The sequence below is a fragment of the Microtus oregoni genome, unplaced genomic scaffold (genome assembly GCF_018167655.1).
Source record: "Microtus oregoni isolate MIOR12 unplaced genomic scaffold, Mior012 000002F_ref0000024, whole genome shotgun sequence".
NCBI classification, from domain to species: domain Eukaryota; kingdom Metazoa; phylum Chordata; class Mammalia; order Rodentia; family Cricetidae; genus Microtus; species Microtus oregoni.
In genome coordinates this window covers 53,997,432-54,011,611 of record NW_024543061.1, presented here as the reverse complement: position 1 = coordinate 54,011,611, position 14,180 = coordinate 53,997,432, and the positions used below count along the sequence as shown (strand labels likewise).

General features: G+C 39.9%; 1 protein-coding gene across 12 annotated transcripts in view; it reads right to left on the bottom strand.

Moving 5' to 3' along the window:
- The window catches only part of Setd5 (SET domain containing 5), a 78,564-nt gene that overhangs the window by 5,556 nt on the left and 58,828 nt on the right, over positions 1-14,180 (bottom strand). For all 12 annotated transcript variants that reach the window (XM_041644245.1, XM_041644267.1, XM_041644275.1 and 9 more), the window contains 2 exons: positions 10,313-10,560; positions 3,781-4,251 (listed from right to left, as the gene is read on the bottom strand). In XM_041644245.1, coding sequence (XP_041500179.1) covers positions 3,781-4,251; positions 10,313-10,560 — 719 coding nt within the window. The remainder of the gene's footprint in view (positions 1-3,780; positions 4,252-10,312; positions 10,561-14,180) is intronic.

Genomic DNA, 14,180 nt, shown 5'->3' with positions numbered 1-14,180 from the left:
TCTAAGCACTGCTACAGATTCAAGCCAGCTAGAAACTGGTGAGCGGGAAAAGAATATCCTAAATGTTATTTTTGAAGAATGGCACTCAAGTAGACTGTATCCTTTGACTTTCTTCAGAGAAATCCATGAGATCAATTACCTCCTTCAGGCTGATTCTCGTCTCTACTTTGCAACTTGCTATGAGTGCTGAGACTGGGACTATAGACTTGAACTATTCAATCTGGCTTTAAATTTAAAATCGTGTGTGTGTGTGTGTGTGTGTGTGTGTGTGAGAGAGAGAGAGAGAGAGAGAGAGAGAGAGAGAGAGAGAGAGAGAGAGAGAGTTTTGCCTCCATGTATATCTGTGTATTATGTACATGGCTGGTACTGACAGAGGCCAGAAGAGGGTGTTGGGTTCCCCTAGGACTGAAGTAAAAGATCATTGTGAGCTATGTGGGTACTGGGAACTGAACCTTACTCTTTCACCATGCCTAGTTCTGTTTGGCTTTTCAAAAAAAAAAAAAAAAAAAAAAAAATTTTTTTTTTTTTTTTTTTTGTGAGCCAGGATCTATGTAGCCCAGGTAGGCCTTGGACTTAGGAACTACATACTTTAGTCTTCCAGGTGCTGAGATCACAGATACATGACACTACATAAGCTTATTTCAATTTAATTTAAAAAAAAACAAAACAAAACTCATGTACTTATTCACTAATGGGTGTAGGTCAAAAGGCAACCTGGGGGAATGAGTTCTCTCCTCCCACTATGTATGCCCTGAGGACCAAACTCAGGATGGTCAGACTTGGCAGGAAGTGCATTTACCCACCTCGCCACCTTGCAGGCCTTTTCTTGTCTTTAAAATACTATATTATTCGCTGGGTATGGTGGGGCACACCTTTAATCACAGCACTTGGGAGGCAGAGGCACGCGATCTCTGTGAGTTCAAGGCCAGCCTAACCTGGTCTACAAGAGCTAGTTCCAGGACAGGCACCAAAGCTACAGAGAAACCTTGTCTCAAACAAACAAACAACAAAACAATGAAAAATCAAACCAGTGGTTAGAGAGATGGCTCAGTGATTAGGAGCATTGGTTGATTTCCCAGAGTTCTGAGTTCAAATCCCAGCATCCACATGGTGGCTCACAACCATATGTAATGGGATCTGATTCCCTCTTCTGGTACATATATAAGACAGAGCACTCATACACATAAAATAAGTAAATCTTAAAAAAAAAAAAAGAAAAAAGAAAAATCAAACCAAACCAAAGTAAAACAAACCCCATTCTACTCCGCCACCAAAAACAAAACAAAACAACCCTATTTTATTGACTGTATGAATATGGTTTCAGGGGGAAATGTGGAATACTTTAGAGTTGGATTTACTGGTGTTTGTGAGATACCCCACATACTAAGTTCTGAACTCAGATCCTGTGACAAACCGTAAGTGCTTTTACCCATTCCTTGGCTTTTTACTGATAACATTCAGTACAAAAACTTGGCACATTTATATGCTTTGGTGTTTTTGCCTTCATGTAGGTCTATGTGAGGGTGCTGGATCTCTTAGAACTGGAGTCACAGACAGCTGAAAGCTGCCACATGGGTGCTAGGAATCAAATCTGGATCCCACAGAAAAGCAGCCAGTCCTCTTAACCACTGAGCCATCCCTACAGTTCAATGCTATGTATTTTGTTAAGTCAGCATTATTCATGCAAGGCTTTGAGCCCCCATCATTATCTTATTCCTTATTATGTGTCAGTGTTTCCTTTTCCTATCATAAAGGCTCTTAGTTTTGGGCCTAAAGTGTGAAAAAAAAAATCACAAAATAACCATAATGATAGCCTATGCATAATTTTTATATAAAATCTTGGAGAGAAGTTAATTGGATAATGAACACTACTGTAATCGAAATAAAGTCACAAGGCTCTCCTTCCTCCCTCCCCTCTGTTTTTTGAGACAGGGTTTCTCTGTGTAGCCCTAGTAGTCCTCGAATTTGCAAAGATCCTCTTGCCTCTGCCAACTTAGTGCTGGGTTGCACCACCACCGCCAGGGATCACAAAGCTCTATTTCAGTGAGTATATAACAACCTTTTTTCTGTGAAAATGTTACACACAGGATATTCTGCATTTTTAGTACCCAACAAAAAATTACACCCAAGTCACTATGACAACCCGAAATACTGCCAAAAGCACAGACTAAAAAACAAAAGCACCCGGCAGATTTTAGGTTTTGTGATTTTGAGAACAGGCATGACTTATAAGCCTCACCCCATGACAAGCTCTCTAAGGTCTGGTCTACCCACTGAGCTCTGTATTTGGGTCCTGGTCTCCACTGGCATCATCACTACTCTCAACTGTCTGTACCCATTTGCATCCAATAGACTGGACAGTAACATCCTCACCTAGATTTGTTGGCTTATTTGTATTCTTTGCTTGAAATGTGGATAAACCTGTCAGTTCTCAATTCCTACTTCTCAAGCTAAATAAAGACTTCCTGTTCATTTGTAAATTACCCACTGCGCAGGAGATTTAAGATATGAACAACTTCTCTGGAGCAACTATCACCACCATAGTTGAGGATTTATTAATGTTATTCTCTGGTGAAGCTCCATGAGCACAGAATCTAGGAGACGATCTAGCACATTAACAGCTAGGCCATGTAAACCTGGAATAAGAATCAGTGACTTGCCGGGCAGTGGTGGTGCACGCCTTTAATCCCAGCACTCGGGAGGCAGAGGCAGGTGGATCTCTGTGAGTTCGAGGCCAGCCTGGTCTACAAGAGCTAGTTCCAGGACAGGAACAAAAAACTATGGAAAAAACTGTCTTGAAAAAAATTTAAAAAAAAAAAAAAAGAAAGAACCAGTGACTCCTTCATTTATCAGCTTTGTCACCAAAGGCAAGTTACTCAACTACTGCTTTAGTTTTCTCACATTCAAAATGGGAAATTCCCTAATTATACAACCACTGTACAACAAAATGAATTACTGAAAACAAAACATGATCAGGTTGGCTTTGAGCTCTCTAAAAAATCAATTCATGTCTGTCTGTGGGTGCCCACAGAGGACAGAAGAGGGCAGCAGAATCCTGGAGCTGGAGTTAACTTAACATTAAAATCAGGAGCTGGGAACTCAAGTTGAGTCCTTTGTTGTTGGCCCAGTACTCCAGCCTCTGGCACAGAACTTCTCAATCCTCCTGCCTCAACTCTACAAATGGGAGCTGGGATTATAAATTCGAACCACATCTGTCTTAAAACTGTGACCCAAACTGAATTCTGTAACACAGCTTTCAGTGGATCTTCCAGTGTTCTAGCCTTTCAGCTGCACAGGTCAGCTATTTAAAATCTGTTGTGTTTAAAAAGCCTGGGAGGGCTTCAGTTTTGCAATCCCACATCAACCTCCAGAATGCTAAAGTACTTGCTTTATTTGTATTTGGGATGCTGGAGGTGGAAGGACTTACCATGCTACACAAGTACTCTTCTACTGACTACACTTTCAGGCCTCCTGGCTATTCACACTTAGCAGGTATACTAACACAGTCTACTTCTCAGGGTCTGAGAAGCCAAGACTGGACTGAAGACAACTTAAGTTCAGTCCCAGGACCCACACGGCAGAAGGAGAGAACCGCAGGTCATCTTCTGACTTCCGCAACACCCCACATAAGCCAAAGAAGTATATGTAATTAAGTAAAACACCTAATTTTTCACAGATCACAGCAGAGAGTAGGACACGCTATACAGTGGACCTTGGAAGGTTCTGAATTGATCTGGTTAATATTCTTTAAAAGAGATCCCATGAAACATGAATACTTACTTTTTTCCTTTGTGGCGGGTTCTGAGGAGCAGATGGGACTCCTTCACAGGCTCTTTCACCGCTAGGTGACATGGATCCACGAGAGAGGTCTTTCATAAAACCATGTTCATATCTACTGGAAAAGCCTTCTGCAGGGGAACAATATCCTCCATCTAAATGTAAAGGCTTCCTGTCCCCCACCAAGGGGGACCCTCTATATAGTCCATCTGCTCGAGGCATAGCGTTCAAAGGGGAGTAGGCGTACATCAAGTTGAACTCTGTCCTAAATGCCTGGTCTGAGTTTCTCAGCAAGGTCTGAGGGCCATCTCCACTCCTGCTTGAGAAGCCAGCCTCTGAGGTTGGAACGACAGAGGGATGAGAAGTCAGGTCAGGATGACTACAGTTGAGCAGGGAAGGTCTATCAGCACAGCTGTGAGCGCTGGAGTCTGGGTATCCCACTTTTGTCAAATCCAGGTCTTTTCGGTGACAAAGCTGAAAGGATAAAAATCAACAGAGATATAGGGCATGGTAGAAAGGAAAAAGTCAAAGTGCAGAAAGGGAGGTAAAGGGCACAGGTGTACAAGGGAGGGATGGAAGCATCAGAGAGACTCTAACATGTAAGGTCCATTGGGCAATGAAAGGTGCCCACAAGCCAGACTACTAAGAAATCTCAGTGTTTCTGCATGAGAACACTAGGGAAGCTGGCACCAAGCAACTGGACAACATAATCACTCTGGCCAACTGAAACACACTTGGGGGCTGGCAGTGCAGTCAGGGGCATATGCGAGACCCATAAGCACAATAGGAAAGGGTCTTAAGTTGCTGGTTTCTGGTGTTATATATTACTAAATTAGTATTAATAGAAGGTGGTGAGGGAGGGAAGGTGGATAAAAGTAGAAGGTAGCTGAAAAGTCAAGCATGTAAATTACTGGTTCAGTAAGACTAGCATTAAAGATAGCAACCAACCCGTCCTTTGTAAACTTATACCTTGAGTAATGTTTCTCATGCAACTTTCTGTCTGCTCAATTCTTCTTGTTGTGTCCTCTGCTGTCTACTAATGTATAAAAGGACTGCTAATGCCTACCACTGATATATCACTACACATCCGTGATAAAACCCACCTACTGTTAATCCCTAACATCAAGATTTTCTCTATTAGGTCAACTGCCTACAAAGAAGGTACTAGAAATCCAAATACCACATCAAATATCAAATCCCTGCTATACTAGAATCTGTAGCAACCAAGGTCAGAACAACCTATGCTTTCCCAACACCCAGGAAATCAACAGTAAACTAGGGGAATATGATCTTTTCCGTTTCTTAATTATCTATAGAAAAGCCTACTGACTCAAAATTCTCAGGAAGTTGGGCCCTAATTATTTTAGAGAGTGGGATTAAAAAATTGGTTATTTTCTAAAAGATAGAGATTATAACTTTCTCTTTAAGAAGAAAAGGTTCTGTGTAGATTTATCGGGTTAATGATCACCACTTTTGTCTAAATTTTATAATAAAAGTTAACACTAAAATCTGAATTTAGGATCTTTACAGCAGAAGGGTTTCCAAGAAATGCACTCATTGATAGCCTAAGAGGTATCAATTATTGTAGAGCAACCATATCCCAGACACTGGAGAACAGAGGGCCTATAACCCAGAGTTCCTTGCATATTTACACGCAGTAAGGCTCTCCAGAAAAGATGAAGGAAAGCTGAAGAAAGTTGGGTTTCCAAAGGAAGCTGCTCAACTATCACCCGAAGCCTAATGCAGAGCTGTCAGTTTAAGCCCAAAAATAAGTCATCATATGCATGATGAATAATGAGACAGCGCCTACCAACTCTACTTTCCTGGTTAACAACCCAGATGTTATTCATTACTTTCTTTACCAAGGCTCTGATAGCACACAGAATCTGTATCCTTTGAAGATTTTCTTCTTTAATCAAACTCTTCAGCCACTGCTTCTCCCAAATGACAGCAATAAAACCAACCCCACAACATATATACAGCTACTTAATTTTCCTTGGACTACTTTCCCAGCTACACAGAAGATTCAATCTACTTGCTGTGAATGCCTAGCATCCCATTCACTCAGATTTCCAGCCCTTCCACACATTCAGGACCACATTCATGCACTCACTCTCAGCTACCACGTGTGATTGAGACTGTATGATAACTACCTTTATGACTATGCATAGAGTAGCTCTCAGGGGAAGAGTTTTAGAGGAGGGAAAAGCATCTTGTTATTCATCTACTTCAAGAAGCAAAACATGGGGCTGGAGAGATGGCTCAGCAGCTAAGAGCACTGCCTGCTCTTCCAAAGGTCCTGAGTTCAATTCCCAGCAACTACATGGTGGCTCACAACCATCTGTAATGGGGTCTGGTGCCCTCTTCTGACCTGCAGGCATACATGCAGACAGAATACTGAGAATACTGTATACATAATTAAATAAATCTAAAAAAAAAAAAACCTTAAAAAAAAAAGAAGCAAAACACAAGAGAAAGACAAGCATGGGTGTTAGTCACAACTTGTTTTTTGGAGGAGGGGGTAGGTGTGGTTAAGAATGTACAGGGGAAATGTTTAACTGTAGAACTCATCTCCATGGACAAAGTGATTTGTTAAATGCTTCCTGGTGTGTGTGTTTTTTTTCCTCTCTCCAAGACAGGGTTTTTCTGTATAGCTTTGGAGACTGTCCTGGAACTCACTCTGTAGACCAGGCTGGCCTCAAATCACAGGGATCAGCTTGCCTCTGCCTCCCCAGTGCTGGGATTAAAGGCTTGCACCACCACTGGCTGGTTTTGTTTCTTTGGTTTTTAGAGACAAAGGGTCATGGTGTCTTGGAAAGCACTTAAGGAAAATTAGGTATAATGTTTCATGCTGTAAGTAAACACCTCAAGTAGACTCAGGAAAGTTACGTGAAATGTTACAGTGTTAAACTTTTCTTTTTTAAAATTTTTTTTAGAGGACTTGGGGTTTCTTATGGGATGGTGAGAGTACCCTAATCCTTATTCTTCCTAGAGGAACTCTGGTCCTTCACCTTATACCCCCTCTGATCACCATCTTTCTTCACTTCCTTACTAGCTTCAGGCTTCGATTTTGAATTATCCAGAGAACAGAAGAGAGAGATGGCTAGTTCCTCTTAAGACTTGAATGGCTCTACCAGAGTTACAATCCATTGTATTTTAGGGACCACAATAAAACAAAATACCTCCCCATCACACACACAAAAACCAACAAAAATACTATGTATATTTGTTCTGTGACCTACACTGGATAGGACACTTAGCTGAGGCAGTACCTCTCTATACATGGGGACTGAACAGTGAGCTCTTGATAGGGTGATATAAATGACAACAGTAAAGTGATGATGGCAGCTATAACAAGGACTCAGGATACCAGGGGCTGGAATAAGGGGAGGGTTCTCAATATATACAACTGTGGCCCAGATAGCAGACGTACGTCGTGCCATAATAGGATATACTGAGCCGCTTCAGCAAAACAAGGTTTGGGTAGTAAATGCTTTCCAGTGGGGAGGGTGCTAGATGTTCAAGACACACTAGAACCTGTGTAAGACAGAGTATGCACCTGAGAGGACACCAGAAGGGAAAGGCAAGGTTAAGAGGGCATTGTTCTCTCAAGTTACTTTTATTCTTTCTCTAGATTCTTTCTCTTCCTGAAGAGCTCATTCTTGACTGTGTACACCTCATACCCTTAGTACTAGATATGTTCCGAATGTACGTCTTCTATTCAAAGTTTTTCCATTTTTACATTATGTGTTTGCCTGCCTGCCTGTCCGTGTAATCACATGCGTGCAGTACCTGGCAGGATCAGAAGAGAGCATTAGAACCCCAAAGACCAGCATTATAGATAGGTAGGAGAGGCCATGTGGGCGTGTTGTGAATTCAAAGTTGAGTCCTGAAGAAAAGCCAGAGGTCTTAACTAGAGTTACTCTAGCCTGTATTTTATTTTACTTTTAAATTTCTTTTAAAAATTTATTTATTATGTATACAACTTTCTGCCTCCACACGCCAAAGGAGGGCGCCAGATCTCTTTACAGACGGTTTGGAGCCACCATGTGGTTGCTGGGAATTGAACTCAGGACCTTTGGAAGAGCAGACAGTGCTCTTAACCTCTGAGCCATCTCTCCAGCCCTACTTTTAAATTTTTTAACAGAAAATTTTATTTCAACACTTTCTTCTTCCAAACAACTGTACATTGGAAGAACAATACAGCAGTTAAGTTTCAGATTGTATCACCTTTCAATGTATTATTTCCTTTTTAGACTAACAGCTGTCTTCAAATTGAGGGGATTTAGATGTATGACCTAGGCCCAACTCGCTGTGTCACAGTTTTGATGAAAAAAAGCTTGCAAACCAACCTTTCTGTACTCAACTGTAGAAAAAAACCATTGCTATCAGAATGATGACAAAGACTGGCATGTCTGGATGTTGTTTTTTCTAATAGTGAGAATGGCAACACTGCCTTAATCTCTCTCTCTCTATCTCCCTCTCTCTCTGTGTATGTTAAATCTGCATGTATGTCTATGCACCATGTGCCTGTGGAAAAGAGTATAAGATCCCTGGAACTGAAGTTAGAGGGTTATGAGTCACCACATGGGTGCTTGTAATCAAAGTCCAGGCCTTGGCAAAAACATCAGTTACTCTGAATCGCTGAGCCCCTAAAATAGTTTAACTTATTTTTAAAAATTTTATGTGAATGCATATGTATGTGTCTGTGCATGTTAGTGCAGGTGCCTAAGGAAGACATAGAGGGAGTTCCATCCCTTGGAGCTGGAGTTACAGGTAGTTGGAATCCACCCAATTTGGGTGCTGGCAATGGAAGCTCTTGACTGCTGAGCCATGTCTTTAAATCCTATGTTTTAATGTTTAAAATGTTACATTTATTTACTTTATGACTCTGTGGTGAAGCCAGAGGTTCAACTTGTGGAGTTGGTTTTCTACTTCTACCATGTGGGTTGCTGGGCTGAATTCAGGTGGTCAGATTTGGCAGCAAGTAGCTTTACTGCCGAGCCAGCCTGCTTCCTGGTATTTTAACTGTATACTTAGACTGAGATTCGCCAAAATCCATGTTCTTTCTCTCTTTTAAAAGATCTTGCATTTACATAGCATTTTATCATTATTACATGCAGCAAGGGATAGGAAATGTGCTGGGTATAAACTTGCTTGTTTTGGAAGACTTCTAGTTTCATTAATTATAACATTAATAATGAAGCTTAACCTAACCTGTCATAAGGTGCAACTCTATTCCTATAACTGATTGCACTCCAAGGACAATTTGTTTTTAGGATACTGTACTGTGAAATTCTAATTGCTAACTGAAAGCTTAACTATTAAGCAGAAAAAGTTACAATGGTCTAAATTCTGCTTTAATATCTGATTAAAAAGAGTTGGCAGTGGAATATAATTTCACTGGGAAAATCAAATGTAACCAGGATGACATTTTCCCACCCAGAAATGTTTGCTCTATAGCAAATGAATAATGACTGTGTTAGAAAAGAGGACATTGCTCTGCTTTCATAGTTGCTAGATCTTTTTTTACATTAGCCAAAGAAGAATCCTACACACTCATAAAAGCTTCAACAAGAGTATGGCTGTTAGACATTCAGCTTTATCAAGACAACAGAGAAAAGAAAATCAGACTTTTTAGTGGGTGGATCAAGTTGTCCCCCACCACAGAGTATCTATTTAATTAAAGCAACACACATGCAAAAGATGGGTTTTAATACACATGGATTATAGTCACATCTTCCATTTGAACTTGAATACTAAAGTGATTGAGTATAACTTTTAGAGACAGTTTACTACATATACTTCTAACGTAATCCAACCTTTAAAGCATGTTTCTAGTCTTTTAGTCTCTCAGTCCCAACACATTGTAACACGGAGGGAAAGTAACCTGGAGTGATAAAACCAAAACAAAACAGCAACAACAAAAACAACGAACACATTCACCATAAGCCATACCCCAGTATTTCTAAGTCTATGTTCCCTGAGGCTATAGTGGAGCTACCAAAGAACCTGCAAAGACACTATATAGTTAAAAGGTCTTAAGCACACATACATGAGCCCACAGTGCAGTCTGAGTGCCCAGGCTTGGGAAACTAAATGGGTACCACAGGCACCTAGACACTTCTTTTGACTGATACATATAATAAAGATGAAGATCTAGCCTACTTATTACCTAAAATTAAGGAGACTGAAGGACTGAATGCCAAAAGACAAATGAATGGGATCTCGGCAGCACTGTTCCAATTTTGGCAAGAACAGGGGCTGCCAAGCAAGAGGCTACCAGCTACCAGTCCATAGTGACTCTCCGGAGTTCAAGTGAATATATTTTCTTTATAGGTATGTTAATGACTTTCACAACAAATACACACACAAAAGACAAATCTCATAAATTTGTAGTGGTCCAATCCTAGGGTTTTCTTAATGAGATGAAGAAGGAAGACAGTTAATAAACACCTGAAATGATATTATATGAAGAGGAAGTGTAAATAATGACTTTCATATCAATCACTCCCAACAACCAAACCCCAATCACCTCAAACTGCAGAGGAGTGTTGGAGCGACTAGCAGTAGTAAGAGATGTGATTGGGGAGAACATGAGGCTGTATCCATTTCGACACTCCTCTTCTCCTGGGTGAGTCTGGCCAGGTGTGGACAGCTGGGGACTCTTTGAGCCTGAGCTGGAAGGGGGTGGTGTAACTGGAGACAGAGGCCGAAGCAACTTGGTGATATTCTGCTCCATCAGATAGCGAGACTTCCATTTCTTTAAAGGGCTCAGTAAGTCTGTGAAACACAAAACTTGGATGAGAACTGAATCATATTTTACTGTAAGGCTAGGTAGTAAAGGGTTCTGTCCTTCTTCATAACTCTTCTTATGCCTCATCCCATTATCTTCTCTACTCAAACCCAATGCCTAAACATACTTCTAATCACTACAATGACTGTGACTTTGGAAGCATTCTATGTCCCAGAGAATGCTCCACATGAGTCTGAACAATTTTAATGTGAAGTACTTAAATCATTCTCTACTTCTATAACTACCACCTGCTGGGTTGTCACACCTATATCCATCTTTCCTTATTTATCTGTGTACTCTTTCAGCAGCTCTTCCAGCAAACACAGTAGGAGACACACATGATCTTGGACTCTTACCTAGCTCCTAGTGGTCAAATGTTGAACACTAGGAGCTAGAAACAGTTCCTATAAAAACTTCTCAACTACTAAAAACAAAACAAAACTCCTTCTGATTAGACTAACTCTGTATTCTTAGGTACACACAAAAAAAGCAAGTTATTATACTAAATATTTTAGTGACTATGTTTTGTATTTGATGTAGTGTAGTTACTTGTGTTTAAGAGGACCTTCAGGAAAAACGTTATCTCAGAGGAAAAATATACTTTTATTCATTTATAGTTAAAATCATTAATATATACTACATGCAAAGTTAGGTGTATAAAGGCCATTATATATTTATTCTCTTTTCAAAGACCTTAGAGAAAACATGTAAAATACGTTTGACTTAAGTTTCTTACCAGTATGATCAAACTTGACTATAACCCCACCACTTTTGAGGCAGACACAGGATTGCCTCAAATTTAAGTCAGCTTAGTCTACACAGCAAATTCTAGGCCAGCCTGGGATAAAGAATGAGACTTTAAAGTTATCTTCTGAACTCCACATGCATACCATGGGCCCTCAGTAAGAACGAAAATTAAAAAAAATTAAATTAACCTTCAAGGTATGTAAAGTCAGATATAGTGTCATGGGGCAGTAGTCCCAGCTACTCAGGTGGGTGAGGTAGAAGAATTGCTTGAGCCTAAGAATTGAAGGCTAGCCTAGGCCTGAACAAAACCATGGCTTCCATTCTCAGAGAACAAAACAAAAACCAAAGTTTTTCTTGTATACCAGGCATTGTACAGTGTACCGGAAATAAAAATTTAACATGTCTATAAATCCTAATATTACTGTTATTTTCATCACCCTATATTGCAGACTAATATATAGAAAGAAAAACTAGATGTTGTAGCACCTGGTCCATGTTTCCCTAGCCTATATGGTACTGAAGATCAAATTAGCCTAGACGGGAGCTTTTGCAAACAGAGCTTCCATCTGTAACCATCCTGCCTTACAGTCTTAATAAAAGCATACCAAACTATAGCTTCATGGCTTGGTGGGAACAATGACAATCATACCAGGCTTCCAAGGCAAAGTTTGGATCATTATCAGAGACGTGCTTAGGAACATCACTCTGGTGATATAATGGTATGGGACTAGAACTGTGAAGCTACTGGACTCAAGAGAATAACCAATACAAAGAGGTATGAGGCACTGATTATGTTTAAGTGGATAGGATATTTATTTTTCTGTTTTCTCGGGATTTTTTGTTTCCCTACACTGAAAAGAGTAACTTTCCAATTGGCCTATGTGATGTTTTACTCTTAACGTGCTTAGGTACAAAAACCAAATAAACATGTAATTCAAGACTAATCTGCACAGTAACTTTTAAACACTTCTAAAGACTTCGAACCCAATCTTTAAGAACCCTGTACTGGAAGTTCAAAAAATTTTAACTACTAAAGACTTATTTTGTAGTAAAGATCACTGTAGGAAAGTTGGAGAAAGCGGCCATACAAATGAATGAAATGTGATAACTATTTAAAGATATTTACTGAACATTTAGGATGCTATCTTCAACAGACAGACCTAGAGACTGCCGGAATTCACAGATCAGTAGCCTATCATCTCTTTTCTGATTTTTTTGTGTACAGCTGTCAAATTTTATGCCTAACATACACATACACTCATCTTTTAAAAAACGTTGACTCAATACTTCCCAAGATCATGTAAACAAACCACCATGCCTTTATTACAATGCTTTTTATTAGCTAATGTATCTGTCATTTATCTTTTGCTTGTTATAATTACGTCTTAGCAATTCTATCCCTAAAACTACGAAAATGTCACTTATTGATCTATGACCTTTAAGTTTAATTCCTATTTGGCTTTTAAAAATATTTCATGTCATGTATATATGTATATGGATGCATACATGCAATGTTGTGCACTTCAAAGTCAAAAGACAACTCGGGGAGTTGATTCTTTCCTTCACCATGTGGATCTCAGGGATTGAGTCCAAGTTCTCAGGTTTGGCAGTATGTCCCCATTTTTTTTTTTTTAAATGATCTCAATATATTGAGTCTGTAACTCAGTATGCTTATGTGTGTTTGAGAGCAGGTTCTCACCGTGGCCCAGTATGTAGTCCAGGCTGAGATGGAACTCACTGTTGGCAATTTTTCTACCATAGTCTCCCAAGTGTTGGGGTTATAGGAGCAAAGCTTTGAGGGTTCAACTGCAGGACACCCATACATGCTGGGTAAACACTATATATTTAGCTATATCCCTTACCTAATTCATACTTAAGAGAAAAAAATGTGTCCATTTATACTACACCTGTGTAGAGGCCAGAGGTAACTTTTGGGAGTTTGTTCTCTCTTTACCTCTATAGCACAGCATACTCCAGGTATGGCCTGTGCTTCTGTGGTCTGTGGAGACCACACCATCTCACCACACACCTGTTTTTTAGATGGTTCTGGAATCTGAATTCTTACACCTACATATCCTGCTTTTTATATTGTTGTAGAATCTAAATTCAGGTCCTCAGGTTGTGATGCAGGTACTTTTAGTCACTGAGCCATCCCTTGACACCCTAAATTATACTTAAAGTTTAGGGAGTTGATTCCTACTCCACCTTTCTAGTAGGTAGCAAATGTCTACTAGCACTTTTCCTTCTTTGCAAAAACAGCTATAATTTTTCTTCACTGAATTAAACACATTTATTTCTATTAGACTATTCTTTGTTATACACATTTTTGATCCTTGTATATTTCTTGCAAGCACTTTACCACTAAGCTACAATGTTCCCTTAGCTTATTTCCATGGGTTTCTAAATATACTGATCTTGTTTCTGAAAGTTATTCTACTCCTTAAACAATATGGAATTGACATTAACACCCCCACCCCCTTTGAGACAGGGTCTTGTAAGTAATGCTTGTCTAGGTTGGCGCATACTTAGGACTTTCCTTTTTCAACTTCTCCAGTGATGGGATTCTAGGCACACACCACATCTAGCAATACTGATATTCTTGGAAATACTAGCCTCCCAATTCAATTTTGTTTTGATACAACAATCAGTTGTAATTTAGGGAGCAACCTCACTAATGACATTTCATGACCCTTTTCAGCTAATCAAGTTTTAAACCCACCCACCCTCATCATTGAGGGACTTGGATTTCCAGTTCTCTCCCCCCCACCCCGAACTTGCTCTGTAAAACAGGCTAGCCTCAAACTCAGAGATCCACTTGCCTCTCGAGTGCTGGGATTAAAGGTGTGAGGGTTGTTTCTCT